This window comes from Euprymna scolopes, chromosome 15 (genome assembly GCF_053919585.1).
Source record: "Euprymna scolopes isolate OS-2025 chromosome 15, ASM5391958v1, whole genome shotgun sequence".
In the NCBI taxonomy this organism is placed as follows: Eukaryota; Metazoa; Mollusca; class Cephalopoda; order Sepiida; family Sepiolidae; genus Euprymna; species Euprymna scolopes.
The window spans coordinates 72168272-72193863 of NC_136496.1; the positions used below are offsets into that span (position 1 = coordinate 72168272).

The following is a 25592-nucleotide window of genomic DNA, read 5'->3' on the forward strand; positions in this document are numbered from 1 at the left end:
TTCTGAAGATTAGTCTTCAGTAGGACAACCAGGCCACACTACCCAAAATAAATAAAAAGTGCAAAGGGATGGATGAACACCTTGCCCAAGGGTTCATATGCGGTTTCTTCATGTTCAGAGCGAGGGGGTAAAGGTTTACTTTAGGGTCCTAGACTATGTTATCAAATATTCAACATGGTGCCGTTACCATTAACGGTGCTTGTGCAAATTAGATTTCGAAAAACGCATTTCAGGTGAAAACACGACTACGTACTTACATGTTATGTCAAAATGAGAAAAATGATGCTTATACATTTACGTTACCGTTTTATATTTTAAATGGTGTCTTCAAATTTAATTCAAGTTTCACAATGTCATTATTAACATTGTTCATTGTTTTGCATGCTTTTAAAACAATTCTCTCTCCTTTTGTTACAGCCTATATAGCTGTACTTCTTGATGAATAAAGCCTTGTTCACAGGTTACCATTCGCCTTCCGTGTTGTCCTCACTACACACATTATCTTTATCAATTTCTTAGGTGGAAGTACAGAATGGTTACAAAACACCCTCCCTTTCCCATGTTAAGAAAGACTTTCAAAATAATAACGTTATTTCAGAACGGTAACAAATGCATAAGTACTGTAAAAATTGCAAAATTACGAAAAATGCTCCAGTAGATGTGTTAAATCTAGTTTTTACACAAAAAAAAAAAAAAAAAAAAATCATCCACAATAACAGTCAGAGATTTTGTATTTTGAAGTGGCGTGTTTTAATTGAAAGCAAAAAGGAAGGGGGGGGGAGGTAAATTAGTTTTGTCAAAATCATCAATTGAAGTTACCTCCCCTGGATTTTGAGAACAATTCCACATTAAAACATACGATAAAACTAAAATGGATTAATTTTATTTTTACTTGTAATTATTTTTCTACTGGATCATTTTTTGTAAATACAGTGTATGAAAAACACCCCAACCTCCCCATATTAAGAACAGCTTTTGGAATAATCCCACCTCTCTAACCTCGAAAGCCATTCTTAACATGGGGTGGTTCGGGGCGTTTATACTACGACGGGGCAGGCTGTAAAAAATGCCAAAGCAATTTATACTAATACGATATGACACGCAACTACATAATAGTGATTTTGGTAAACGTGTCCAATCGGGGTTGCCAGACTATGATAAATATTTGAAGCCAAATCTTCCAGACAAAAAGGCCAAATTGATAACTAGCCAAATTTTCACAAAAAAAAAAAAAAAAAAAAAAAAGAGTATGTGTGTAAATATAAACATTTATACATAGTTTTTTTTTTTATCTCCTTATTTTTTGTGTGTGATTGTGTATATTAATGTTTAAACCAACGCATTTCATATATATTTTATATTGAAGAGTTTGGCTCCCAAATATTTGCGTCCTTTTTATTAAGATTTTTTCCGAAAAAAAAGTAAAATAAAATAATTACGGAGGTTTATTTAATTATTTCATCTTTTCCATGCGATTTGATGACATCTATAGTTTTTCGGGTATTTTGAAAATGAATATCGCTAGCAGTGTCAGAAAATCGCCATTGAAAATGCAAGATAAAACTTGAATAATTAGACTTCTTTCAAAGCTTATAACTACTTAAAAAATATAATTCAAACCCTAATTTTTTTTTTTCAATAAAAGGAGCAAAGACCAAATTTTAAAATAACAGGTTTAATAGCAAAATATGCAATATTTGTTTTTTTAAATCTGTTTTCTTTAAAGATTTCAAGAAAATCAACGAATTTTAACTTACTTTGAATATAATATAAATTCCAAAAAATCATTTACCTATAAAAAATACTAATCAATGGGTACTTCCATTCTTCGTTGTTAAGAATTTATCCATATTTATATTTTATATTCCATGTCCTTTTTAAATAAAATACTTTTTTAAGCAAGGATTAAAAAATACCGCGACATCAGATGCTTCAGAACTGGAATAAAGGGAGACAAATGTCTCCTTTTATTAGAGTTGAGAACTTCAGTGGCCTTAAGCGCCAGAATTAATCTCCCTTTCTATTGCTGGCTGTAAACAAAAGTTAGTCAATATGGGCCACCATAACTTGAAAAATGATCACATTTCACTTATCAGTTTTTGCCGTTAAAAAAATTCCACTCAACCGATTTTTCATTATTTTTTTTATTATTCTCTTACAGAAATACATGAGTTTTTGATTTAATATATTTTATTTCTCCTTTATGGAGTGAATTTTTTTTTTAAATCTAAAAATAAAAAATAAAAAAATCATTGAATGAAGCAGAAAAAAATTGTAGGTATTCAATCTTTTCAGGATAAAATTTAAAAAAATGTGAGGTTTCACTTAAAATAAAAAACTTTTTTTTAATCAACGTGGTTTAAAAAAAAAAAAAAAAAGATTTTAAACTTTTGACTTTACAGGTAAATCTGCACAAAACTATTTTTGTCTTAAATTAGATTATTTTATTTATTGCTCTTTTATTTTCAATTTGTGATATATAATAATAATATTTTCATTTTAATAGACATTTCAAAATGAGGGGGGATGAACTTTAAAAAAAAAAACGTTTGCCTAGAATATTATATTCGGTTTATTGGAAAGAGCATAAAATTTCACATTAAACCTGCAAATATTGTAAAAATTAAACCCATAGAGAAATTTTGATAAATTTTTTTCAATTTAAAAATCTAACTCATAAAATTAAATTCATTACGTTAAAAAAAAAAAAAAAAAAAAAAAAAAAATGGCTGCATGAGCGCGTGCAGGCACTTTGTAAACACTGTTTTTAAAAAAATAAAGAATAATATTTCTATTATTTTTCAAAAAACTCAAGTTTATTTTGGAAGTATATTCCATAAAAAAATTAAACAAACCACTTTAAAAAGAGAAATTAAGAGTCTTGTATATTTTAATCGCAGTTTTGTGTTAAGGGTGTCAAAAATTCCCAAAAGATTTAGACACTTAGAATATCGACGACAAGCCAAACAATGCACGTGTACACGTTTTTCTTACGGCAAGATAATTTGTCAACGACAATTTTACGTGTTATTTGTTATCAGAATACCCGAAAACCTATCCATGTCGTCAAATAAAAGGTGAATGTGAAAGGCGGAAAGAAACAAAATTGATTTTTTTTTTTTAACATTGAACATTTTCTTTAATAATAGATAAAAAATGGCTATATTGAAGATGTTAACTCTGGACTAAATTGAAGAGATTAGCTCTCATATTTGCGTTTTTTTTTTTAATTATTAGTCTGAAAAAATACATAAATAAAATAAAAAATATAGAAGTTTATTTTAACAAAATAAAACAAACTTTTTGACAACTTTGTTTTTATTAAAAATATATTTTTTGTCAATTTGCAGTTCCTTCCACCATAACATTCGTCTTTTTCCTATGTAATAACGTCATGTAGGTATATGCAAAATGAATGCTGATACTCAAAATGTATAAACATTTTGACCCCTCCCTTTACTTACAAATTCACCAAAGATCAGGAAATTAATTTTAATGAAATTCTCAGTATTTATCAAATAATGATCACAGAATATAATGAACCAATTATTTTTATTTAAATTTTAGTGGAAGTGTCCTTTTAACTACTCTACACTCTTTAACCCTTATCTTTGAGTGGCATATCGGCCTTGATAAGTGGTGACGCCTATGTAAAAAACTTTTTTAAAAAAATGTATTTTCTTTGTGAGAAATTTCATTTACATTCGCCATCTCTTTTGTTTAGGCTGCCCACGCAGTTTGGTGGTCGGCCGTGATTGGTTAATCTTGAATGAGTCAAGTGAATTGCTTCGCACCCTTTTTGTATCATGCTTTTATTTTTTAGTCCAAGCAGGAACTCGGCAAGGGATGGACTTCAATTCAGCAGCTTCCACACATGAAAGGAACTATGTCAATTTCTTCATGTTGTATCACCAAACTGCTGATTAACAAAGGATCACATCTCTACAAGCAGAGACAATTTTATACAATACTAATTACAGGATGGCATTCATGAACATTTCTTTGTTTTATTTATCAAATATTGGATCTTATCTCAATTCAACTAGAGTCTCATGTGTCTCGCATTATGCCTAATTATAGGCGCCAACAAACCCACCGAGTCCACCATGAATATACATGGATCCTTTCGAGGAACAAAGAACTAACACTCCGAAAATAGGAGTTCATACTACCTGCTCTATGCTATAGAGGCAAAACTGGCCACAGTTTTGCAAATGGACAATACCAGAACCAATAAACTTTCATTGCTGTTACTTTGGAATAAATTTTGAGTTTGAAATGTATGGATTTTGTATTTGTGGATTCTTTTGCCTCTGCAGGGAGTAAATTGAGATGTGAGAAATAATTTCTTACATTCTCTTTTTTTGCAAAACAATTAGTTTTTTTTATATATAATTAGTGCAAATCCTTGATTTAAAACGAGCACATTCCCATTTTTTTTTTATATAATTTGATCAAATTATTGTTAAGTTTCAACGTAATTCTTAGAAACCATAGTTTGTTAACTCGAGAAAAAAAAAGTGGAATAAGATTTTTTTTCTGTTTCGTTAAATCAGAAAAGTATTTTTTTTATTTTGTTAAAGTCGAATTACTTAACTTCTGTCGCTAAAAACTAGTAAGACCTTGATGTTAAGTCAAGAGTTTTTTATGTGTTTGCACACATAAAAAAAGAAAAAATAAGGAATTCTTACATTTGAAATTGCGTTTAGATAATAATTTGACCTTGAAATTGGGGCTGTAAGTTACTAGCGTATTAAAATTGCATTTTTTTCAAATTAAAATCCCACGTGGATCATTTGTTTGTGATTAAATTGGAAAAAAAAAGTTTGGTTCAAATTCTGTAAACGTAAAAAAAAAAAAAATAAATAAAAATAGGAGTAAGAGAAACCGTTAATGATTTTTTTTTTTTTTTCCGTGATTTAAATGTTTAGATGTAAAAATCACACAAAATTTGAATATTCTATCTTCATGCATTAAATATTTAATTTAATTTTAAATTAATTGACCGATTTGAATTGAGATTACTAATGTTTGATTTGTGATTTTAATGCCATGTTTTAATGTTCACATTGAATTTATTTTGTGCTACTGTTGTCAGTTTTCAAAAATGATAATGCAATTGAAATTTTATTAAAAAAAGTAGTGGGAAAGGAAAGGGTTTAATTCCCCCCCCCCATTTTTTCAGGCACCCTTGGTGTCACTCGGAAATTTTGAGGTCGGTTATAAAAGTGTAGCTTGATTATATTCCTTAGAGCATTTGCCCTGATTTTGCGGGCGATTAATTGCTGACGGCAAATTTCGTTAGCATTGTTTATTGATTTATGATTACGATTCCGTTTTGGAATAATATTGGTGGTTTTCACCACCTTTAAATTTACAGATAATTATATCTCTGCTATTTTATTAATTGTTCTCTAGGGACGAAATATGGCCCTAAGGGGATTAATGACTAAATGGGAAGCCAAAAATCTTCGCATAAATAGTGTTGCGAAGTGGTTAGAAGTTAACCCTTCACCAGATATTTTAAGGTCCCGACAGACGGTAATTAGAGGTTGGTTAAAGGATCTGGACGATCTGTTAGACCTAGTTCTAATCAAGACTCCAGATGAGGAGAAATTGTATCTTTGTGAGATATCGGAAGGGTTTCTTTGAAAAGCAAAGAAAAATTGTTATCGTTGAAATTGAAATCAGATGCTCCTCAAGTTATTCAACCTTTGACGGTTATGTCCATAAAAATGCAACTGAACTGTCCAAGGTTTTCCGGAACATCCATAGATAAGTTTTCATTCAAAACCTTTCTGAATAAATTCGAATTTTGTACAGATAATTTGAATAAGGCTGACAAATTGTTAGTGCTTAAAACTAGATAGTGATGCCTTTGAGATAGTCTCCAGTCTAGATGTAACATCAGACAATTATGATGTAGCCCTGAAACTTGAGAGAAAAATATTTAAATGCAGATTTAATTAGAAATCGGGTTTTTGAAGAGATTATTCCTACTTCGTCTCACATAACGGATCTAAAATATTTAAAGTCATTTCTTGAAAAGGTTAAGCAAGATCTGACAGAACTTGATAAGTCTTACGGGACTGACTTTTTTTTTTACTGAGGGTGGAACCTCAGGGGCATTAATAGCCCACATTATTTGCAAAATTTCCAAATATTATAAGGAGAGAATTAATCAGTAGAAGTGGTGAAAGATTCCCATCTCTAAATACTATAATGTCCCACGTGTTTGAAATTATGGAATATTTATTAACCGCTCCGCTCGATGTTCGGCGGGAAATATGCGCGCCAAAATTGGCGCCTTCTTCACCTAAAATGAAATCCAATATGGTGTCTTCTCCACGCGAGGTAAAGGCCACTTTATAATGCAAGCTGTGCGAAGCTACAGATCATTTGATTAAGAACTGTAGTAAATTTCCTTCCTTCGAAGCTAAATGCCGAAGGGCCAAACAATTGAAATTATGTACTCTGTGTCCGGGTGAACAGTCTGATGTTGTTTGTCGAGGAAGTAAGGGGTTTCCTTACTCTTGTGCAGTCTGTGGATTAAAAAGCCACTTTAGTGTTATGTGCCCTAAGGGAAATAAGTCATTTGTGAGCAGAACAACATATTCTGAACAACAGAACAGTATTTTTCCTGTCCTTAGAATGTCGATGAAAGCACAGGGTTGACCTATCTACTTTTTCTGTTTAATTGATACTGGGAGCCAACGATCATTTTTCACCCAGGCAATCCTATTTAAATTGCGTTCTGCTAAAAACATAAAACCCAAGAAGGTTCATATGGCTGTGAACACGTTGATTGGCAGTGACTCCTTGAGATTGCAGGAGTACAATATATCTATAAAATTGGGTGATCAAAATCCTTTTAATTTTGCAGCATTATTTTCCAGGAATTTAAATTTAAAATTCAAAGTTGATAATTTTAATAAAGTCGTTAACAACTCAAGGTTTCTGACTGTCCCGGTTATAATTTAAACAGAACTCCCATTAAAGAGATTATTGGTTTGGACCTTCTGAGTAAATTAAATAATCTAAGATTAGTTGAGTGTCTTAACGGCAATGCATGGAAACATGGAGATTATAAAATTCTGTTTGGCAAGAGCCAACATTTTTTTAATAAAGATTTGAATAAGGTAGAGTCGCCTCCCTTTAATAGCGTTGTGAAATCCCTTCCTCAATGCAACAGCTATTTAATCAATTCGGTTCTAAATCCGATCTCTTATGAGGACGGATTGAAGCTTTTCTTCTCCGAGTCCAGAGTTAAACGAGAGGTAGAGACATTGCTCACTCTCGACTCATTAGGAATCAATGAAAAGGTTAAGTTATCTGCTGTGGACAAGAAGATAGGAGTTTAAAAACTATCGTATTGGAGGAGGGGAAATATTATGTAAATTTACCATGGCATCATGATAAACTCCCACAAGTAAACAGTAACTTTGTGCCTTCCTTAAAGATAATGGAGAGATTGGTAGAGTCCTTAGAAAGGAAGGGAATGTATAATGAGTATCTCCTAGTGTTTGAGGATTATGAGAAAGGTGGAATAATGGAGCAGTTTTTTTGTCCCGCCTGGGAAGTATGAAGATTATATTAGGGTTCCACAGACCAGTTATTAAGGAGGGACCCGGAGTGACAACAAAAATTTGTCCCGTATTTAACTACTCCCTGAAACGTTGAGAGGACATCAATTAATGACGCTGCCTACATGGGCATGAACTTATGTGCTAATTTATTGGATTTATTGCTGGGATTCAGGAAAAATAAATATGTCCTTCTTGGTAATATAAGAAAGGCCTTTTTACAAATTCACCTTAAATCGGAAGAGGATAAAACAGATTGTTTTTTCCTTAAAAAAGGTGACCAATTATGTACATACAGGTACAAAACAATTATATTCGGATTCAATGCTAACCCCCTTCATTTTGAACTTCATTTTGAAATTCCATGTGGAAAAATATGCAAAAGATGCAGCATCGCATGCTATTTCCAACAATTTTTACATGGATAATCTTGTTACCAGTTGTGACAGAGTCCCTACTTGCTATTTATAACAATGTTCGTAGCAGATTATTAGAGACACGATTCGATTTGCGATCTTGCAATTCTAACTGTTCTAAGATACAAGATAAAATGTTGGAGGATGAAACTATTTCTTCTCCCTTCCCAGCCTTTGAGAAGGTATTGGGATACCAATATGATCCTATTTGGGATACGTTCAAACTTTCTCTCACTTTAGTGGACCTTGAGGTCAATACCAAACGGGGGATTCTTTCGCAAATATCAGGAGTATATGACCCTTTATCTTTGCTTCTTCCCGTCATGATACAGGAGAAGATCATCGTCAGCTTGATCTGGAAAAGCAAGTTGTTGTGGGATGAGCGGATTTCCAAAGAGCTCAATAAGCTGTAGCAAACCCATGCCAAGGATCTAAATAACTTGGGGAAATTTAAATTTCCCAGGCGTTATTAATTGTTAGAAAATTGTTCTGTCAAATTTATTTGTTTTTGTGATGCATCGAAAAACGCGTACAGATTCACCTTGTATGCAAAACAGGGAGCGAATCGTTCTGTTTGCAAAGGCCAGAGTGGTCCCAATTAAGAGGAAGTCACTTCCCACTTTGGAACTATTGGCTATGTTTTTAGCCCTTAAGGTAGCCCTTCAGATTTTGGGTGCCCTGGGGCCCCTTAACAGTGATAATTTTTTTCCTGATGTCTGATTCCCAAGTTGCCCTCTCGTGGGTCCTGAACGGTAAAGGATCCAAGAAAAATATATTCATTGAAAACAGGATCGCAGAAATCAAAAAATTTTCAGAAGATATTAATATTAAATTTGGCGTTCTACCGAAATCAAAATAGGTTTCTTTGTCGGAAAATCTAGCAAATCTTCTAACTAGAGGTATCAACACTTCTAAATTTTCCCAGTTATTCAATTTCTGGATGTATGGCCCGGACTGGCTCAATAGAGATGGCATTGATTGGCCAATCTCACCCTTAACCTTGTCTAAAGAAACTAATAAAAAACTTGTATCATGTTTGTACTCTCAGAAGGCACATCCTTCTGAAAATACCTTCCCGTTGAATATTACAAAGTATTCCAGCTTATCTAAGGCAATCAGCATCTTAGAAAAAGTGTTGAAATTTTATGATTTGTTACGTCACCGTAGTGCTGACAATTTTAATAGGGCCAAATTATTGCTATTTGCTGACATGCAAATGGAGGCCTTCTCTCATGAACTAGGTCACTTGAACAACCTTCCGATAAAGTGCCTCTCCCCTAGGGTAACTGCCTTAGGGTTATTCCTTGATAAAGATGGGTTAATTAGAACCAGAGGTAGGATACAGAATTCTGATATTCTGCCCTTTGAGGTCAAGTTTCCCCTTTTGTTGGGGAAAAATCATTTAACAAAACTGGCGATTAAGGAAGCTCATCTTGTCACATAGGGGTCAATTAAACCCTCAGTAAGTTAAGGCTGTCTGGGGTTTGGATCCCTCAGAGGAGACAAGCTGTAAAAGCCTTCATGCGTACTTGCATTGTATGTAAAAAAAATAAATGGTCTGCCTTGTAAGGCACCTGCAGGGTCTCTATTGCCTGCTCATAGGGTGAACTTTGTTCGCCCATTTAAACAAGTGGGTGTGGATTTCACCGGTCAATTTTCCATAAAGGTTAGAGGGGTAGAAGTTAAAATGTACATATTACTCTTTACATGCATGAGTTTGTGTGAAATTCACTTAGAATTATTGCCGGACATGAGCACCCTCTCTTTCATGCTGGCCTTTGTTAGGTTTACCAATTTATTCGGTATCCCTACACATATATATTCCAATAACGTGAAATCTTCTGTTGTGTCCAGAATATTGTTGTCAAACATGCTCGAATTGGATGTGCTGAAGGAACAATTTAAATCCATTCACATCATCCATCGAACAATTCCCCTTTATTCTGCTTGGCAGGAGGGGGGGGGGAAGACTAATTAAAACTGTCACGCAATGTTTGAGGAAACTATTCAGCAGAAGGAAGTTGGATTATTTTGAATTTCGGACTGCACTTTCTGATGTGCAAAAGGCAATAAATGACAGACCCCTCACTTATATTGCTTCTGCCGACAGAGGCTTTAGTATTTTAATTACAAATCATTTTCTACAAACAGGCTATCAACCTCGTTTGCTTATTAATAATTATGATTCAGAATTATGTCCTGACCCCGACCCCCCCAAATAGAACTACCTTGTTACATTCCCTTGAAATGAGGAATAAATTTGTTGAAAAATTCAATCGTATCTGGCATAATGATTACCTCTTGTCATTAAAAGAAGTCAATGCCAAAATTGGGAGCAGTTGTGTCCCAAAGTTATCTGTTGGAGAGATAGTACTTAAGACTCCCAACAAAACCAGACAATTTTGGAATCTTGGTAAAATAATTAAATTACTGGAAGTGACAATGTTTGTTCCGCTGTCGTTCTTAAAGACGGGTGCGAACAGGTCAATTCCTTAAAAAAAATCTTGGAAATTAAGGGTAATGATGATATTATATCAACAGAGTTTATTGAAGGAGGTCCCTTTTTCTGTCCAACCTGTTCAGTTCCTAATGATGGAACATCACACATGGTGTGCTGCGATTCCTGTGACAGCCGGTACCATTTCAGCTGTGTAGGAGTTAATCAGCAAGATTAACTTGGGGAAGTGGCTGTGTTCTAATTGTAAGGATGAAGCTCCGCAGATCATTCTACAAAGTGAAAATTAGCTAATTATTGAAGTTTAAACTGGAAATTGACAGCAGACAGTGGCACACACATTAATATTAAGAAGTTTTAACTGAATTAAAGTTATAATTATTGAATCTCAATTTCAATTGTCAAACATTAAAGTTAAGTTTGACTGAATTAAAACATTGAAAATTATAAATTTGAGTTAAGACTTATGTTTATTGGATTAACTTGCTATTTGTCATTTATCCGACCATATTAATTAATTTGTATTGGGGAAAAAGTAATGATTATCCATTACTGTTTTCCCCCCTCCTTGGCAGTGTGAGAAATACCATTTACATTTGTCATCTTTTTTGTTTAGGCCGCCCACGCAGTTTGATGGTCGGTTGATTTTGAACGAGTCAAGTGAATTGCTTGGCGCCCTTTTTGTATCATGCTTTTATTTTTTTAGTCCAAGCAGGAACTCGGCAAGGGATGGACTCCAATTCAGCAGCTCCCACATGTGAAGGGAGCTATGTCAATTTCTTCATGTTGTATCACCAAACTGTTGGTGAACGAAGGATCACATCTCTACAAGCAGAGACAATTTTATATTGCTGAAATTATCCTAATTACAGGATGGCATTCATGAACATTTCTTTATGTTTTATTTATCAAATATTGGATCTTATCTCAATTCAACTAGAGTCTCATGTGTCTCGCATTATGCCTAATTATAGGCGCCAACAAACCCACCGAGTCCACCATGAATATACATGGATCCTTTCGAGGAACAAAGAACACTCTGAAAATAGGAGTTCATACTACCTGCTCTATGCTATAGAGGCAAAACTGGCCACCGTTTTGCAAATGGACTATACCAGAACCAATAAACTTTCATTTCAGTTACTTTTGAATAAATTTTGAATTTGAAAGGTATGGCTTTTGTATTTGGATTCTTTTGCTTCTATAGGAAGTAAATTGGGATGCGAGAAATAATTTCTTTCATATTTAAACAAAAAATACCTTTGAAGTTATGGTTTTCAGTAGTAAAAAAAAAAAAAAAAAAAAAAAATTTTTTTTTTTTTTTTTTTTTTTTTTTTTACTTTACAGGTTTTGCATAATTTTTATATAAGATTTTAATATTTTCCTTGCTTACATGAATGTAAAACTTTCGGCGTAACATAATTTTTTATATAATCTTGAATAATTAAAAAAATAATTTAACAGGAACATAGAAAAATAAATTAAAAAATGGTAAAAATGATACAAACGTTCAGGATAAGAATGTACGGATGCATGTCTGGGAGGGGGGGGGGACTAGCGCCCTCTCCCTCCTTTTTAATTACATTTTCGACTGGCTGAAATTCTGGGCTTCCGTACAATACGTTTACAAAACTTGCGATTTTGCAAAAAGTATAATCCCTCGGTTTTTGAGCTAATTAAGCTATTTTTTGTACAAATAAGTTTTTTTTGTTGTTGTTGTTTTTTTTTTTAAATTTAATTCAATATCTTAGGATTTTGCTTAACTAATTATCTTTGAAATAGACCCAGAAAACTAATATTTATCTTTTAAAGGATTTTTATTTAACTTCAAAATTTAGCTGAATTGGTTAGCTCGCCGTGAAAACATTCTTCATAACTTTTTTTTTCACGGGTACAAATATTTTTTTTCCTTTTGGAAATTAACTTTAGTCTTTAATCTTTCAAATAAAAGAAAAAGTAATCGGAAACCTACAATAAAAATTATGATAAATCGGCTTTCAAAACTAGGTCCCCCATATCTTTATTCCACAATTTTTGCCCATACCTGGAGGTATGGAAAATAATGGCAGAAAAAAGATAGGGGAGGGGCATAGTTTTAAAAGCTGGTTTATCATAATAGTTTGCGTAATTGTATTTGAAAGATTAAAGCCTAAAGTTAATTTCCAAAAGGAAAAAAAAAAAGTTACAATGAAAAATGCTTTCACGGCGACATTCGGAAGCTGACAAATTCAGCTAAATTTTGAAGTTAAATAAATTAAGTGCTAGTGCATTTATTGATCTGCGCTATTTTTAAAATAGCATTTTCAAGTTTAAGTTTTATGATACGTTTTTATTAAATTGTAAGGTTAAAGTACAGAATAGGTACAAAACACCTGTGGAATAATCGGAATTACCTCCCTTGGACTGTTAACCCTCTTTCCTCTTATTGAACTCTTTTGGAACGAGAGACAAAAAGATGTAATGTAATCGAGCCCCACGCGGGCTGTAAGAGTGAGTCAATAAATCCTGTCCTATTTCATATTTCTCTTTTTGTTCTGTTCTTATACTAAACTCTTCAAAACCTTACATGGAGTCAGAAGTGAGATCGAGAAAAAAAAAAAAAAGAAAAAGAATTTTATATATAAAAGAAAAAAAGAAAGACATCAAAACAGCAAACAAACCCGGACAACCGAAGTAAGTTACAAAAAAAAAAAAAAAAGTTTCGTCAGAAAAATAGTAAGTTTGTTTTATTTTTACAAAAAAAATAAATACAAAAAAATAAAATAAAATAAAATTATGACTCAAAGAAATTTTCACGCCAATATACCACCCCCCGGCAAAAATGTCTGTCAGGAAATGTTGCAAACAATTATAGGAAACTTAAACGAAATTTTTTTAATTATTCTGTGGCCAGTCGATTGTCAAATGAGGTTGATTCAGTATATCAGACTTCTGTTTTCCTTTCTATAATCGGTGAAGAAAGTTTCGATATTTTTGAAGGGTTACATTTTCATTCAGAGGAGGATCGAAATAATCTTCAAAAAGTCTTGCAAAAATTTGAGGACTTCTTTGTTGGAGAAACACATGAAGCATACGAGTCATACAAATTTCACCTTCGAAAGCAGAAACCGGAAGAAAATATAGAAACCTATATAGTGGTGCTACGCTAGCTTGCAAAAAGTTGCAATTTTGGACAATTAACAAACAGATTAATTAGGGATCAAGTTGTTGTTGGGGTGAAGGATAATATTTTAAGGAAAAAATTTTTAGCCGATAAAACCTTAACTCTAGATAAATGCCTGCAAATGGGTAGAGCACATGAAACCTGAAAGCAACAGTCACAAGCTATATCCTCAGCAGAACCAGATACACAAATAAATCACGTATTCAGAAAAAAGAATTTTCAGTACAATAATAAAATGACTAAAAGAAAGTGCATACGATGTGGGTATTTTACCTCACACGGCAGAGATGACTGCCCAGCGATGCATGCAACATGCAATAAATGTAATAAACTAGGACATGCATCAGAATGTAGAACAAAATCAGTAAGGGGAGTTGCAGAAGAAGAAAATGACTTCCTAGGGTCGATCTCATTGGGAAACGTTAAAAACGGTGAAGAGGAAGGAAAAATTAACTGGCAAGCCAATATAAAGGTCACCACCGCGAAGAACAGCAGAGTAGTCAACTTCAGGTTGGACAGGCGCTGATGTTACTGTAGTGCCGGACCGGTTCTTTAGGAAAAATTCTTCTATAATAAAGCAGATGGATAAAAGACTATATGGACCAGGTCAGAACAAGATAAAGGTGATTGGAAAAGTAGATGCTATACTTTGTTATAGAGAAAAAAATTCACTGCAAGAGTTGTACATCGTTAAGGACTTGATGGAACCATTGTTGGGTGGACCAGCAATTAAAGCTTTGAACTTGTTGAGCAAAATCAACTCTATAGAAGGCAGAGATCACCAATACAAAAAAAAATTTTCAAAAGTATTTACGGGACTAGGAAAACTGAAGCATGTTTATAAAATACATTTGGATAAGAATGCTCAACCTTTTCAATTACAACTCCTAGACGACTAGCACTTCCTATGAAACAAAAAGTCCAGGATGAGCTTTAAAGATTAGAAAGTGAAGATATCTGCCCAATCGAAATGCCTACTGATTGGTGTGCTCCTATTGTAGTAGTTCCAAAGGATGGTAAAATCAGACTGTGTTGACTTCACTAAACTTAATGAAAGTGTGAAGCGTGAACATTTCCCACTACCTTCTTCAGACCAGTTATTACCTCAACTTGATGGAGCCAAGATATTTAGTAAACTGGATTGCAACAGCGGATTCCATCAAATTATGTTGCATGAAGATTCTCAGAAGCTTACCACTTTTATTACGCCATTTGGAAGATATTGCTTTAAGCGCCTATCATTTGGAATAAGTTCAGGTCCTGAAATTTTTCACCGCAAAATGACACATTTTGTCAGGAATACCAGGAGTCATCTGTGACATAGATGATGCTCTTGTCAGTGGGAGAAGCCAACAGGAACATAACCAGTGTTTAAAAATAGTGCTAGAGAGAATGGAGGCAGCAGGAATAACATTAAATGATAAATGTGTATTCTCTGTTAGCAAAATTAAATTTATTGGGCAACTCATTTCAGAAGAAGGTATCCAAATAGACCCAGAGAAGATTAACGCAATCATGAACATGACCAGACTACAAAACATGTCTGAACTGCGACGACTGCTAGGGATGGCAAATCATGTTGGTAAATTTGCTGAAAATTTAGCAGAGACCACAAAACCACTTGGAGATCTCCTGAGGAAAGACAATGCATGGATTTTGGATGAGCCTCAGGAAACTGCATTTAAAACACTAAAGAAAAATCTGAGTTCTGCACCGGTACTGCTCCATTATAGTGCTGATAAGCCAACAAAAATTTCGGCTGATGCATCTTCCTATGGCTTGGGAGGAGTACTGCTCCAGAAACAAGGGAATGATTGGAGACCTGTATTTTATGCATCGAGAGCACTTACTGAAACGGAACAGAGATATGCTCAGGTTGAGAAAGAAGCCCTTGCAGTCAATTGGTGTTGCGAAAAATTTGCCTACTTTTGGATTGGGCTGCATAAGTTTATAATTGAAACGGATCACAAGCCATTATTGGCATTATTAAAAACAAAATGGTTTGATGAACTAACCCCAAGAATACAGCGTTTCCGTATGCACTTAATGAGATTCATCTATGAAATCATGCATACCGCTGGGAAAAATCTCATTACAGCAGACACTATCTAGAGCTCCAAACAGCCTACCACCCAAACATGAATTTGAGCAGGAGACAGAGACAGACATGTTCATCCGTTCAATTATACAAAACATCTGTTACCGACAGGAGATTGGAAGAAATAAGGGTGAAACAACACTGACAAAATCTGCAGAAGTCATGAACTATTATAAAATGGACCATTGGCCTGAAACCGCTACACAAGACCCTCAGCTAAGACTCTACTGGTTTATAAGGCAAGACCTTACAGTCTGCCAAGGACTTTTACTGTATCAGAACCGGCTAATCATCCCGGCGGATCTTCAAAAAGACATCTTGGATCGTCTTCATGAGGGACACCAAGGTATAGTGAAATGTAGAGCATTGGCACGGAGTAATGTTTGGTGGCCAGGACTTTCAAAGCAAATAGGGGAGAAAATAGAAAAATATAGTATTTGTGAAAGAGAAACAAGATATCTGTCAGAACCCCTACAACCAACCAAGTTGCCAGACTACCCTTGGCAAAAAGTTGCGATAGATTTATTTGAATTGAATGGCCACAAATACCTCATAGTTATAGACTATTATTCAAGATGGATAGAAATATCACATCTGGAAAATATTAATGCAAGTTGTATCATAAACCACTGCAAATCAATATTTGCTAAGTACGGTATACCTGAAATGATAAGTGACAATGGCCCTTAATTTATATGTAAAGATTTCCTGGAGTTTGCAAAAATCTATGGTTTTATTCACCTTACCAGCAGCCCACACCATCCTCATGGCAATGGTGAAGCAGAACGTGCTGTTCAGACAGTCAAATATCTTTTTAAAAAGTCAAAGGATCCTTACATTGCTTTACTTAATTACCGTACTACTCCACTACAGCATGGTCAAAGCCCTGCAGAATTGTTTCTGAATAGGAAACTCAGGACTCGCATTCCAGCATTTCCTAACCAAAATGAAAATTATCAACAAAGTGTCGAAAAATTCAAAGAAGCAGACGCTCGGGTCAAAATGAAACAAAAGTTGTATTTTGATAAACGTCATAGAACTAGAGAACAAACCCCTGTCACCCAAGGACAGGCAGTTTGGGTGAAAACACCCAAAACGAGCCCAGCCAAAGTGGTAGATACTGTTACTCAAAGATCAGTCCTGGTTGAAACGGACTCAGGATTGTTTCGTAGATACAGAAACCATCTTCAAAAAAGAAATGAGCACATTGATTTTCCTCAAATAGCTGCACCGACAGAATTGTCTGCCTTACCAAATGCATCCAGAGACATTCCTGAGTGCAGCTACAATAATTTAATGGGACAAACTAACCAGACAGATGTGCAGTCAACTGTACACGAGGATATCCAATCCTTTAACTCAAAGTCCCAAAGTAAAATATACAAAGAGTGGTAGAAAAGTTCAACCACCAGAGAAACTTTCACTATGAATTTGGGACTTGAAAGCGGGATGTGGAATAATCGGAATTACCTCCCTTGGACTGTTAACCCTCTTTCCTCTTATTGAACTCTTTTGGAACGAGGGACAAAAAATGTAATGTAATCGAGCCCTACACGGGATGTAAGAGGGAGTCAATAAATCCTGTTGTATTTCATATTTCTGTTCTGTTCTTATATTAAACTCTTCAAAACCTTACAACACCCTCTCCATATTAAGAATGGTTCTCTAAATAACATTATTTCAGCACGGATCAATAAGTGCATTAGTACTATAAATTCATTGTAAAAATCCTTTAAGATAAATATTAGTTTTCTGGGTCTATTTCAAAGAATTAGTAAAGTCCTAAGATATTGAATTAAAAAAATAAATACTTTGCACAAAAAACAAAAAAGGAAAGCTTAATTAGCTCCCAAAAGCGAGGTATTCTAGCTTCACTTAAGCAAAAACAAATGAAGCCATCTAAGTGTGGATTGTACGTAAGCCCAAAAATGTCAAAGTCAAAAGGCTGTCTGAAAATGACGTCAGGCAGGTGAAGTGAGGTAGCCCCCCCCACAGCCATACATTCTTATCGTGAACGTTTGTATAATTTTTTACCATTTTTTTTAATGGTTCTGTGTTTCTGCTTTTAAATTAAAAACAAATTTTTCAAGATTATATAAAAATTATGTTACACCGAAAGTTTCACATTCATTCAAGCAAGGAAAATATTAAAATCTTACATCGCGAAACATGTAATCTAACAAAAAAAAATTTTTTTGCAATTGTAGTTTTTATGTGTATGAAAATATTAAATAAACAATGTTTAATTCAATGATAACATCAGTAGTTAGAGACATTAATTTTTCTTATTCATTAATACGGACTTTAGGGGCTTTTTTCGTAATGTTGCTGAAATTTTTTTTTTTTTTTTTTTTTTTTTGCTAATGCAGAGTAATCCGCGCTATTTTTTAAATCGTATTTCCACGTTTGAAGTCTTATGTTTTTTTATTCAATTGTAAAGTTAAAGTACAGAATAGGTACAAAACACACTCCCCTCCCCCCATGTTAAGAATGACTTTTTAAATAACGTTATTTCAGCACGGACCACTCTCTGCATGAGTACCCCTTTTTTATTGTTACAATTTATGAAGCTTTATTTTCATAAAAGAGAAAAATAAATTCATTCAGTTTTTTATAATTGAAAAATAGTTTTGTTTAAACAAAATACATTTCCATTAAGATTCAAATAAAAATGGGTTCATGATATTGTGTGATCGTGATTTGATAAACACTGAAAATTTCATTAAAATTGGTTAATTTCCTGATTTTTGGTGAATTTTTAAGGGAGGGGTCTAAATGTTCGGCACTTCTGTAGGAAAACGAGACGAATGCGTGTACTTTTAGTTTTCTTTTATACATTAAATGTTTTGTTTTTCATATGTTTTTGTGTTATTTCGTTATTATATATTTTTGCGTTCTCGGAGACTAGTTTATATTTTGACTTGACAGAAGCGCCGATAGATGGCGCTTCTTCTCATTCAAACAAGGTCGATAACTCGTCTGTCATCTCATGTTGTTATGCAGAAGTGCCAAATGTTCATACATTTTGAGCATCGGCTATTCATTTTACACGTACCTACACGATCATGTTCGTCCGTATTGACTGACGATATCTCTTTTTTTACATGACTATCTCTATCCACCAATGGACTGCGAACTGTGTTGCAATCTGCATGGTAAATTACAGACTTCACATGTTTTAGAAACTGGCTATTTAACCGACGCTTGGCAAGTCATTGAAGCATTTCTAAATTGTCAGACAGCTTTTCGCAGTTGTGAGACCGTTATTCCTTCATTCTGCATGAATCGGTTGTCACACATCATTTAGCAATAGTTCCGTATTTTGCTATTTTTCAGAAAAAAATTTTTAAATAAAATAATTGATGCAAAATATTTTTCAAATAAACTTCGTATCCCCCACCCAAAAAAAAATCGCAGTAGTACTTCTACAGTTTATCGCCGAAAATCGCGACACCATTTTTTTCGGGCACCTGTCATTAAAATCAGAAGGAGAAATCATTATTTTGAACTATGGGCGAAGTATGAAAAAAAAAAAAAAATGAACTCAACATTAATTACTTCCGGAAAGAACTATGAAAAAAAGTAAATAAAGAAAGTGAGCACGCCACACCAGGCACACCACAGACAGCACTACAGCAGATATATCCGTAATTGTTTAATTGGAAATGTTTCAATTTAATTAATGAACACGGGAAAGTTTTTCATGAAACGACGTTTCGGTCATAATTTAAAATACTGATTTCTCCCTATGATTATAACAAGTGCCCGCAAAAAAAAAAAAAATGGCGTCTCCATTTTCGGCGATAAACTGTAGAAGTACCAAACTCGCAATAAAAAGACGCAAAAATATAAACTCTTGAAATGCGTCGGTTTAAAACATCACCAAAACAAGCACGCAAAAAAAAAAAAAAAAAAAAAGTACGTGTAATTGTTTATATATTTGGCTTTTTTGTTTGTAAAAATTTGGCTACAATTATCAATTTGGCTTTTTTTTCCCAAAAGATTTGGCAACCCAATTAGGGTCAGCTATTGGACATGTTTACCGCGATTTTCCCTGAAATGAGTTTGTATCAAAATCCATTGTTCTACATAAGCACCTCATTAACTTTGGTAAACTATTAATCCAACCGTGTTTGTATTACTATACACAGATTCGAAAAAGTTGTCAAAAAACAAATAAATGTCAAAGGCAAGATAAGTTACTTTTCTACCTAACTGGATACTTTTTAGTGTTTTTATTTAATGTAATATGTTTATTCAGCTCGAAAAACATACAGTGTTTACAGATATATTGGGAAATTTTAAATGGCGCCCGACTCTCTTTGACACAGTAAGTTTGGGAAAAGGAGTTATAAATAAAAAAAAAAAAAAAAAGGCAAAATACTGTTAGAGACTCGCCGAATATATGTCAGCCTGTCACGGTAACATATTGTGCGAGTTTCTAACAGTATTTTGTATAGTTTTTTGAGTTTGTATAGATTCGAAAAAGTTGTCAAAAAACAAATATATAACAAATAAATGATATCAAAGGCAAGATAAGTTACTTTACCAAACTGGATATATTTTTCGTGTTTTTATTCAATGTAACATGTTTATTCAGCTCGAAAAACATAGTGTTTACCGATGTATTGGAAAATTCAAGATGGCGTCTGACTCCCTCTTTAACACGGTAAGTTTGGGAAAAGGTGTTATAAATAAAAAAGCTAGAAAAATACTATTAAAAACCCGCCGAATATTTGTCAACCTATGTCACGGTAACATATATTGAGCGAGTTTTTAACAGTATTTTATCTGGGTTTTTATTTATAACACCTTTTCCCAAACTTACGTGTTAAAGAGGGAGTCAGACGCCATCTTGAATTTTCCAATACATCGGTAAACACTATGGTTTTCGAGCTGAATAAACACGTTACATTGAATAAAAACACGAAAAATGTATCCAGTTTGGTAGAAAAGTAATTTATCTTGCTTTTGATAACATTTATTTGTTATATATTTGTTTTGTTTTTGACAACTTTTTCGAATCTATGTGTACAGTAATACAAACCCGTTTTTTTTTTTTTTTTTTTTTTTTTTTATTTATATAACTCCTTTTCCTAAACTTACCGTGTCAAAGAGAGAGTCCGGCGCGCGGCGCGGCGCCATTTTTAATTTCCCAATCGGTAAACACTGTTTTTCGAGCTAAATAAACATGTTACATTGAATAAAAACACTAAAAAGTATCCAGTTAAGTAGAAAAATAATTTATCTTGCCTTTGATAACGTTTATTTGTTATATATTTGTTTGACAACTTTTTCAAATCTATGTGTGCAGTAAAACGAACCCAAAAGTTTTATTTTTCAGAAAGGTACAAATTGTACCAATTTCACATCCGTTTCTGCGACGGGTTAATGCTACCGGACCCTGTTAAATTTTTGTTTTCCAGCAATATGATTATAGGAACCTAACGTAAACATTTAGGTGCTAGTGCACAGAGTGATCCGATCCGCGCTATTTTTTTTTTTTTTTTTTTTTTTTTTTACATGGGGGGAGGGGGTACCATTTATCAAGGCCCGAAGGCCACTCAGGGATAAGGGTTATTGCGTGTACAGTAATCAATGAGATAGTTTTGTAGTAATCATTAGTATTGGGGGTGTTGATAGTGTCTTACTTAAGGGGGCGGTTTGTCAGGAGTTTATTTATGTTGGACTTGAAGATGTCCAAGTTGTAGTCAGGTGGGAAACAGGCAAGCGGCAGAGAGTTCCAGTTCCACTGGCGTGCAGTTGCAGTTCTAAGAATCGTATTTTCAAGTTTAAAGTTTTATGATATGTTTTTTTTTTTTTTTTTTTTTTTTATTCAATTGTAAGGTTGAAATATAGAATAAGTACAAAACACCCTTTTTTAAATAACGTTATTTACGTCCAGATCACTAGTGCACTAGTACCAACATTTACCATAAAATGCATAAATATCAACAATAGGTCTGATATCAAGAACAATGTTAAAAAAAAAATAAATAAAAAATAAAACGATAATTGTATATAATCACTCCAATCAAGTGGGTTTATCAGGTTTTCGAATGTCCGAGAACAAAATCATGAAAACATCCTATTTACAGACGCGTCAGGCAAGTGATTCTATAAATTAATTGGGTACTTATGCAGAATAGTTTTTTTTTGTTTGTTTGGTGTTTATACACTTTATTGCCGAAATTGGAGACGCCATTTTATTTAACGCACCTGCTGTCCAAATTTAGGGGAGAAATCATTAAACTATGGCCGAAGCATGAAATAAATAAAATTAAACTTCCGAACCCCTTCCGGGGTTTGTATTACTGTACACAGATTCGAAAAAATTGTCAGAAAACAAATATATAACAAATGATATCAAAGGCAAGATGAGTTACTTTTCTACCAAACCGGATATATTTTTCGTGTTTTTATTCAATGTAACATTTATTCAGCTCGAAAAACATACAGTGTTTACCGATGTATGTATTGGAAAATTCAAGATGGCGTCTGACTCCCTCTTTAACACGGTAAGTTTGGGAAAAGGTGTTATAAATAAAAAACTATACAAAATACTATTAAAAACCCGCCGAATATATGTCAACCTATGTCACGGTAACATATATTGAGCGAGTTTTTAACAGTATTTTATCTGGGTTTTTATTTATAACCTTTTCCCAAACTTACCGTGTTAAAGAGAGAATCAGACGCCATCTTGAATTTTCCAATACATCGGTAAACACTGTGTTTTTCGAGCTGAATAAACATGTTACATTGAATAAAAACACGAAAAATATATCCAGTTTGGTAGAAAAGTAACTTATCTTGCTTTTGATGACATTTATTTGTTATATATTTGTTTTTTGACAACTTTTTCGAATCTATGTGTACAGTAATACAAACCCTGTTTCGGGTTAATTAATGAGAACGGGAAAGTTTTTCATGGAACATTTTTTTTTAACAGAAAATGAAATGACATTCATAATGGTTTAAACTGGGCGAGCGAGCGCCATTTGAAAACCCAAAACATTTGTTGTATATAAAAATTTATCAAAATATAATTGTAAAAACATTTATTGAAAAGTTTGCGTAAAAAAAAAAAAATTTAAAACAATTTTGTAATTAAAGCAACATGTGATTTTTATAATAGTTTTTTTTTGTTTATTTTTGTTTTTCTTTTTTTTCTTTCGAACAAATAAATAATTTTATACATTTATTTGAATTAAAGCAACTTTGAAGGGTCAACAACAAATTTAAATGATTGTTTTTTTTTAACGGGGAGGTGGGTTGTTTTGTTGTTTTTTTTTAACTGGGAATCAAAATATAATTGATTTATTGAAAAGTTTGCGTAAGCAATCGTTCCCCAGTTTAATTTTTTGGTAAATTTATACAAACACCGTGACAGCGAATTAACCCTAACCCTAACCCCTAACCCTGTCACGGTGTTTGTATAATAATACCAATTTTTTTGTTATTTATTTCATGCTTATGCTTCGGCCATAGTTTATAAGATGATTTCTCCCCTAGATTTGAACAGCAGGTGCGTGAAATAAAATGGAGTCTCCAATTTCGGCACCGTTTTTTTTTTTATATGATTTTCAAGTTAAATTCCATTTTTACGATATCTTTTGTTTATTACATTATGTAAAATTATTGCTTGGCCTTCGGGACAAGATCAAAGTGTAGTATCTGTTCTTCAGATGCTGCTGCACTTCTATTTCTTGTTCTCTTTCGGTGAAGGAGAAATCCTTCACGACTGAGACAATTCTTATTTTTGTACCTTTTCTCCACGTTAAAAAACGATCCTGGTGTCTAACTCTGTCCCGTGGGGAGGCATAGTAAATAGGTAGTGGTACAATTACAGAATAGTTACAAACTCCGTCGCCTATGTCTAATAATGGGTTTCTAATAAGGTTATCATTTAAACAGTCCGTATTCTGCGTAAGTACCATCAATTGTGTTGATGACAAACACTCATCCCGGGTGAACTGAAAATTGATGCGAAATTAAAGACTCGCTAATAAATACTACACCACGTTTAAAAATCGATGGTATGCACAAGAGAAACCAAGGTGGTAGCTAAAATAACATAAGACAAATAAACACAAGAATAAAAGCAAGCAAAGAAGCCTGGGTGTACTTATAAAAATTATGACACCAACCTTGACAAAGACCATTTGCAGGTAGTGCCTCCTTGATTAGATAACATAAGAGTGGTGGCTTAAAAACGACAAATGCGATGTGTTGGTTTTTTTTTTTTTTAAGTCTTCTTGATCAAATAATTAAACAAATTAAATTGTTAAGTGTATTTGCCTTTTTTTTTTTTTTGATTTTTTTTTTTTTAAAACTTAACAAGCCATTTATAAGTTTTGCTTTCCTTTGTCTTGTACACAGCAACAGTGGGGACTAGAAATGGTGAACTTATTCGGTTGTATTATTGTTAATGTTACGTTCTGTCAAATATGAAGACGAACGAATAAAATGCCGGTTGCAGATTGCAATACTGACAACAACAACAACAGCGGAGAAGGAAGAAGAAATAAGCACAAGAAAGAGGAGGGGAATAAATTCATGCTTACTTTTTTTATATACAGATATATATATATATATATCAATAATAAACAAATAATTCCTTTTTTTGTGGGATTAAAAAAAAAAAGCTAAAAACGTGATTGATTCGAAAAACAGAAGGAAAAGCAAAATCCAACTTCCGGCGTCGCTTAAAACCTTGAAATCTACTTACTAAAAGAAACTCTAATAAGTTTGTATCAAATTACTGTAAAAAATAAATAATACGTAAACCAATAAATATATATAATTTCCAGCGTGTTGACTTATTATGAAACAAGTAGAGAGAGGAAATTTCATCAGAAAGTTAGGGTTATTGCAGCTACTTAAGCGGCCTTGCAATCATAGTAATAATAATAATAATAATCAACAACAATAATAATAATAATAATTCCTGGCGATATGATGGCGGACGTTCAGCTAGCTCCACTTCGGCCGATCGGCGATTTTTTAATGGAATCGGCTCGTTTCCAGATTCCAAACATGGCAGAAGCTGACAAGTGGACAAAACGGGTGTTACATAACCTTCTATATTACCAGACCAATTACTTCATTACAGCTTTATTTGTATTTTTGATTATTGGGTAAGGACTACACCGTTATTATTGTGGTGTTTTTTTTTAAGTTGATACGTGTGTCTGTGGAGAGAGAGAGAGAGAGAGAGAGAGAGAGAAGCAAAAGAAATCTGAAGGAAGAAAGGAAAAGAAAAAAGATGCTGGCCAATTACTTTTTTTTTTTTTCGTCTGTACTACATCGCCAGTTTTCGTGATGTTTCTTCTCTCTCTTTTTTTTATTTTTTCTGAGGAAGGAAACTTAACTAGAGCCGAAGATGAGAGCACCGAGCGGAAATGTCTGCTGTAATCATTGATAACACGAAAAGCAGATTATCAATATTTTATGTTGATGAAAAAAAAAAAAAAAAAGATTTAGACGAACTTTTGACTAAGATATTTAAAATAAAAATAAGTTATTTTTATGTTTCCAAATTTTATTGATGAAGATTAAAAATTTGATCCAATTGGACTACTATTCTCACCTACCATCATTTTAGACGATTATGTATTAAGATCCTGAAAAACTGGGGGGGGGGTGATACTTGTGTAGTTTACAGACCGTGCTATTTTTTTTTCTTTAGAATTTTCAAGTTAAATTTAATTTGGATGGTATGTTTTTTCAACTTGTTAGATGAAAGCACAGAATAGTTAACAAAGCCCCTCTCCACATGTTAAGCAATAAGCGTGGCTTTCTAAATTTTATTCTTTCAGTATGGTCCGTAAATTACACAAGTACTAAAAAAAATACCACTAACCCTAAGTCTGAG

General features: G+C 33.4%; 2 protein-coding genes across 4 annotated transcripts in view; one reads left to right on the forward strand and one right to left on the reverse strand.

The window, feature by feature from the left end:
- LOC145293897 (NEDD8-activating enzyme E1 catalytic subunit-like) overlaps positions 1 to 25592 on the reverse strand; it is a 195708-nt gene that overhangs the window by 148767 nt on the left and 21349 nt on the right. The window contains exon 1 of one of the 3 annotated variants that reach the window (XM_080140673.1): positions 24284 to 24376. The exons of 1 other annotated variant lie outside the window; for it this stretch is intronic. Coding sequence is in view for 1 of the 2 variants with exons in the window: in XM_080140672.1 (XP_079996798.1) it covers positions 23866 to 23912 (47 nt within the window). In the remaining variant the exon portion in view is untranslated. One more of the 3 variants, XM_080140672.1, reaches the window with a different exon arrangement.
- Positions 24647 to 25592, forward strand: part of LOC145293898 (PRA1 family protein 3-like) — a 116143-nt gene continuing 115197 nt past the window's right edge. The window contains exon 1 of the mRNA XM_080140675.1: positions 24647 to 24855. Within this exon, the coding sequence (XP_079996801.1) occupies positions 24674 to 24855 (182 nt within the window). The 5' untranslated portion in view covers positions 24647 to 24673. The remainder of the gene's footprint in view (positions 24856 to 25592) is intronic.